Source organism: Austrofundulus limnaeus, unplaced genomic scaffold (assembly GCF_001266775.1).
Source record: "Austrofundulus limnaeus strain Quisiro unplaced genomic scaffold, Austrofundulus_limnaeus-1.0 Scaffold231, whole genome shotgun sequence".
NCBI classification, from domain to species: domain Eukaryota; kingdom Metazoa; phylum Chordata; class Actinopteri; order Cyprinodontiformes; family Rivulidae; genus Austrofundulus; species Austrofundulus limnaeus.
The window spans coordinates 205,103-211,881 of NW_013952633.1; the positions used below are offsets into that span (position 1 = coordinate 205,103).

At 36.8% G+C, this 6,779-nt stretch overlaps 1 protein-coding gene across 1 annotated transcript in view; it reads right to left on the bottom strand.

Moving 5' to 3' along the window:
- Nucleotides 1-2,530: 2,530 nt before the first annotated feature.
- gabra1 (gamma-aminobutyric acid type A receptor subunit alpha1) overlaps nucleotides 2,531-6,779 on the bottom strand; it is a gene marked incomplete in the record, with an annotated part of 32,207 nt that continues 27,958 nt past the window's right edge. The window contains 1 exon segment of the mRNA XM_014019781.1: nucleotides 2,531-6,518. Within this exon segment, the coding sequence (XP_013875235.1) occupies nucleotides 6,198-6,518 (321 nt within the window).

Sequence of the window (6,779 nt, forward strand, 5' to 3'; positions counted from 1 at the left end):
ATCATTTATTTTTATTTTTTTTTTCAACAACACCAGCACAACAATAATGTGTAGTAATTATTTCTGTTTCTTTTTTATTTAATTATTTTTTTATTAATCCATGCATTATCTTCTGCTTATTCTGAGTCTAGTTGCAGGGGGGCAGTATTTTGAGCAGGGAAGCCCAGACCTCTCTTCCCCAGCCACCTATTCCAGCTCTTCTGGGAGGATTCCAAGGTGTTCTCAGACCAGCCGGGATACATAGTCTTTCCAATGTGTCCTGGGTTTTTCCCAGGGTCTCCTATTAGTAGGACATGCCTGAAGCACCTCCCTATAGAGAAGCATCCAGGAGGCATCCTTACCAGRTTCCYGAACCACCTAAACTGGCTCCTTCTGATGTGGAGGAGCTGTGGCTCTTCTCTCCCTGATGACAGAACTTCTCACCCTATTTCCAACCAGTATTTCTAGTAATCCACCATAAAAGCTACACTGAGGTGAAAACCCATTGTGATTTCCTGTATCTACAGTCTTGTTCTTTCAGTTGCTTTCAAAAGATTGTGGCCATGGGTGAGCAAGATTATTCTATCAATAGCACATTCCATTCTTCCCTCACTTGTGAACWAAACCCCAAGTTACTGAAACTCCTCTGCTTAAGGCAGAACCTCACAACAACTCAGAGAACAATCCACTCTTTCGAAATAAGGACCATGGCCTCAGATTTGGAGGTGCTGATCCTCATCCTAGCTGCTTCATACTCGCTCCCAGCGGTGAACCGCTCTCATAATAGCTGAAGACCACAACACAATGATATCAACAAGATCACATAATCTACAGATAGCAGAGATAGATTCCTGAGCCCACCGAACTGGACTCCCTCCACTCCCTGGAGGGAGTGGTTCTGTCCATAAAAATTATGAACAGAACCTGTGACAATGGGCAGCTGTGGCAGAGTTCAACTCTTACACTACGGGGGTCTGTCTTATTGCCGGCAATTTGAACCAAACCCTCTAACAACACTTGTATAAGGACTGACTGACCTGTACCCCTAATCCCATACTTATGGACCTGCCCCCTGCAGTGTACCTCGAAGAACATGGTCAAATGCCCTCTCCAAGTCCCTAAAATGCATAGATAGGATGACAGGATGGGCAAATTCCCATGACCCTTCGAAGACCCTGGTGAGGGTAAAGAGTTGGTCCATTGTTTTACAGCCAGACTGTAACTCACATTGTTCCATCTGAATCTGAGGTTCGATCATCGATCAGACTCTCTTGTCCAGCACCCCTGAATAAACCTTAAAGAGTGAGAGAGGTTTTATATATTTATTTATTTTTAATAAGTTTACTTTTTTAAGTTGTTGGACTCCAATGCACCAAAGGGTTTATGTGGTTGTCAAGTGTCCTTAGCAGCTTTATTTGTTACCTCCGCCAAGGRGAGAAGGTAATGTTTTCGGTCACGTATGTCTGTCTGTCTGTCATTCTGTCTGTGGACAAAATTACTCAAAAACCTGTGGACAGATTGTCATGAAAATTTTACCACTTGTGGGTACTGGCCCAAGGAACATAACATTAAAATTTGGTGATATTCTGGATCACGATGCGGATACAGGAAATTTTTTCTTTTAATTCCAGCAAATCAGTAGGGTTACACAGTGTCATTATGTCACATGCATGCCTGTATGAAACAGGAAGTACAAGTCKCAAACTTGCTGGGACTACACATCCTAGTATGTCTACYATCACGAAAGTTGTGATTATTCTGTTATCAACTATTTCTGGCGATGTTACATGCWGTCTGGAGACATACAAAAATAAATGTGATTCTCTTCACGTTACGTGAATAACAGAACACACCAGGGGAAGGGTTCTGCTGCAACCGAGCTGAAGCTGGACTGTCTGCGGGAACAGCTGATCAACCTTGTGAGGTACCCCCTCCACATAAGAACTTTATTGTTGGATTGTTCTGAAGTTTGCGGGAGTGTTTGTGCTGAAAACGCTCACACACCATATTTTGCTTCAATCAATTGCTTCAAAAAAAAAATAAAAAATAAAAAACAGAGCCGACTGTACCAGGAAGCACTTTATAAAGAGAGTCAAACCATTACAAATCCATAAAAGGGATAAAACAGATGTTTTACATGGTGGAATGTGACTGATGAAAACTCAGGAACTTAATCCGACACCAGTTGGACGATGAATAACGTCAGGTGACGAGTCAGACTTTTTTTTTTTTCATGGGACTCCACCGGGAAGAAATCCTGTGCATACTGCCTATTTAAATGTTCGCTACGTCAGAACTTATTCGGCAAATGTTTTTCCATCTCTGCTTTTGCCCATTAACTCTTACAGGATGGGGGAAATTGTCCTTGGTGGAGGTTTGCACTCTCCGAGTGCTTCTAGTTGACTATAGTTTAGTGTGTCACTCATATTTTCAGTAACACAAACTTTCTGAGTTTTGACTTTCTTTATGCATGTGGTGTAATTTGTGCATCTATTCTTAACATGTAATTCTATTAAACTGTGTCTGGTGATCCACAGAACTAGACAAAACATTCATTTGTTTTCTTTTTATTTAAAGACTAATGCAGAGAATTATATTTTACAGGGCCGTATCAGAACCAAAAGAACAAACAAACAAACAAAAAATAATAAAACATTTACATAAAATTTATCAATTCATCTACATCCATCACAACTCTTCACCTGTATCATTGGACTGCCAGCATATATACGGTATGTGGATAAGTGAACTTGTATGTATTTCATGTTTTTGGATGTCCATATGAACACAGTATTGTTCCAGTGTTGTTTACCCTTATCAACATTTGTGCTTTAGATATTTTAGTTGGTTTATTTTCAGTGAAAATCTGAACGTATATTTGTTAAAAAGACAAGAAAATAACACCAGTAGGTATTTAGGAATAACCAAGTTTCTGTGTTGAATACCATATGGATGAGAACTGCAATGGACCTATTTTGTGATATTTACATAGATGAAGAGTCTGAGGATGAAGATAAAAGCAGGAAGCTCATGACAGAACTGTGCCTCATATTTCACATTCTGGAACATTAAATATAGCAAAAATGTACTTTCTCCAGTTTGAAAACACAAGAAGAAATTAGCAAAGATGTTTTCAATGAAGGAAAAAAAAAAACAGGGCAAAATTCACATTTACTCTGTCAAAGTCAAAAACTCCCTTGTGCACTTTAAACTATCACCCAGCTTTGAAAAGTAAAGAGGGGACACAATGATCCTTTGAGTAAATTAACATTTTCACTTTCATCATTTTTTGTAATGACAGGCAAGCTCAAGCAGTGAAAAAGAGTAATGAGGTTATCTTGTCACAATTTCTCCTTTTTTTCTTGCATTTCAATCACTTTATTGCATGACCCTGTGGAAAAAGTGCAATCAACGATGAAAGCCGTTTTCCAATTACTAATAAATCCAAAGCTCAAACAAAATAGTTAATCCACTGTTTTCTTTGATGTCACCCTGTATGGCCATTGTTGGGGAGAAGAAAAAGCTCATAGATGCACAAATAAAACAAAAAAAAAAAAGTCAAGCAATTTCCTTTCTCTTTTTCACAATAGCTTRTAAATCCAAAGCTCAAGGTGAAAAAGTCAATGATGTGGTTAAAAGCTGTCCTTGCATAGCACAAAGCTGACTACATAAATGAAATGTTATTGTTCTTTTAAATGTGCAAAATGCATAACAATAAGTTCAGAATACAAACAATAATCATCATCATCTTAGCTAACATCTTCAATATTATAATCAGAACTGTATGCAATATGTATTTTACATAAGTATATATATTTATATAAATATTTATATATTTCTTTCTTTATGATAACAAACATAAATACAATAGTTTTGAACTCAAACATCTTTTTACAACTCTACCGCTTCAACTTGACAGTTCCGTGACCCTCTGCTTGTAACAGAAGTAGCTGTGAACAGTGGACTGTTTGCATATAATGGTAATATGTTTTCAGTTGGGAGATAAATTTTGTGATAATTATACTGATTGTGGTAAAAGCAAGAAGCACTGTTTTCTTCTTCAATTGCTCATATTAGTAGTGTGATCCAGTGGCGACAGCACACGCACTGATAATTCTCCCAGTTTTAATGTCTCTTGGTCTGTTCAGTGTCAAATAAACATTCAACTTATGAAGCAGTGAGCACACTTCCACTTTCATTTTATCAAGGAATATTTCAATTAAAGCTAAAGATTAAGATGATCATAAAATGCAATGCTTGCTATTTTATTTAACCAAGAGAATATAAATATCCATTTTCAACACACATAAAAAACTACAAGTACAGATGAGTCAGTGTAAAGCTACAATGGATATAACTTTCAAACTGAGTGCCAGGTTCAGGTCCTAAGAAAAGCCCTTGCTAATTTATATTGCTACATTAACATAATTTCAAATGGACTGTTTAGAAACCTTCACGTGCCACATCAACACCTAAAGGTGTTTTTTTTTATTTAAATAAAGGAGAAAGCAAGCAATGTTAAAGACCACAACAAATTCATACTTTCCACTTTAGTTTCTGTCGGATGTTATTGGAAGAGGGATTGACATCATGCTACAAAAATATATTCATCTTCATCACTATTGTAGAACTACAAGACAAGCCCTCTGTGCAAAACCCAGCGCCGGCCATCCTAAGATTACAGTGCCACTTCAACTCAGCATCTTTTCCCCTTTTGTCTCTTTCAGTTTCTCTCCCTGTCTCTCGCTGTTGCTCACCAACAAGCAGCAACAAATGACTCCAAACAGGCATGTGATACTGAAGGCAGTGTAGCTGGTACGTTCTGAGTATTATGTTTCAATATTTGACCCATGTGAATTTTGATGAACATGAATTGGAAGGGAGGGGAGGGACACAATAGAATGAAAAAAAAAATAATAACAGGTGTGCCATCAATCAACTAAGAACCACCACAGCTCTAACTCTGAAAATGGAAAAGGCACTTCTCCTCTGTCTCAATGTGCCCTACCACTGAACTTTCTTCTAATGTACTTTTAGCAAAGGCGACCCCAGCATAATTAGTCAAATACTAAAAGAAATGATCAAATAAAATAASAATATAATCCCAACAAAATGAAGTAAATTATTATTATTTTTATTCTAAACGTAAAAATGCACTCCAGATTTTGAGATGGTTTTACATTCTTTTCCCTAACTAAGCCAATCTCAATAGTTCCTGTTGATGATGATGATGTGAACATAGACACACATATTTAATCATATTTAACCTTAATGTGAGAGATGTTTTCAGTGGAATGTTAACTTGGTGAAAAACAGTCAGTTCAGCATGATTTATATCGATATATTCATCTATTTGTGGAAAGCAAATTAAGAATTTAAAAAAAAAAACGTTCCATGAATTCATTTGAACATCCCCTAGTTACACTTTTCAAAGCTTATTCAAAATAAAWACATCTCTAACACCTAATAATATTTACAATGCTGTGAAAGAAAAAAAAACAAATGGGTTTTAATTCTGAGCACACGGATGACTGAACTTTGTGTGTTTGATCCCTAAAGAAACTATGTCCATCGAGACATGTTTTATTGCTATTGCAGAAACCATGATATATTTTCAAGAATGACATATTCTATAATAAACATTCTACATAAAAGGGGAGATATTTTGAAAAAAGATTCGGCATAGCACTGGTGACATCAAACAAACTAAGCCATCAGTCAATTCTCATTTCTAGTTTGAATAAATCTATATAAACAATAACATGTCCTGCCCATGCATATTCACAAGTGCCTTTGACTGTGCCTGTGCCTCCATGTTAAAACTAAAAGAAAAAAAATAGTACATTTAAACAATAAACATACACAAAAAACAACAGCTCCTTGACAGGTTTGGGCTATGTAGATTTGAAGAATAGTAGTCTCTTGGCTAAATATTTATATTAGCATTTTTTTAGTAGCATCATCTTAGACCTGAACAACACCTTTCAAAGTCGTTGTTATAAGATATCAGTTTTTTTCCCGGTATTTTTTTTTTCTTTTTTTTTTTCTTTTTTCCAAATCCTCAAAATTTAGATTACCATAGAAGCAATGAAGCAACTGATTATTCAAACAAAAATGGACACAATGTTTATCTCAAAATACTTTTTTTTTCTCTTTCTCTGTAAAAGGAATAAAAAGAAAATGAAACCAGGTAAAATTTCAACAGGATGAAATACGAATTAGGTTGGATTCACCCCCTGCAATTTGGGCTTCTTATTCAAGTAGGTTGCCCAGTAGACCAAGTTAAAGGTTCCAAAGAGCAGAGGGAAGGCTATTCTGGCAATCCTGTCAATCTTGCTCACACTGTTAAAGGTCTTCTTGGCCTCTGGGGGTTTGGGTTTTGGCTCCTCCTTGGGCTCATCCGGTGGTGGAGGGGCACTTTTTGCGATTGTGGCCAATCCRGGGTTCCTGGCAGGATTGGGGGCGAAGGGTGTAGCAGTGGCAGTTGGGTAGGCTGTAGTGTTGTTCTTCTTGAGGAGAGACTCCTTCTTCTTCTTTTGCTAAATTTTAGGTATTGAAAGAAAAGAGGGAATCAAAAATTTCAGCTGAGATGCAGTTTTTTTTTCTGAGAAAAATATGAAGTACAAATTTCACCTGTTAAATAAATATTAAACAATGAATATTAGATCCGCAGATAAATATTGGGCTGTGATTATGAAAATATACACTGTAAAACAGTGATCATGATGCTGCAGTGCACATATGATGGAAAGCACAACCATCACTATTGATTACACACACACACACACACACACACACAC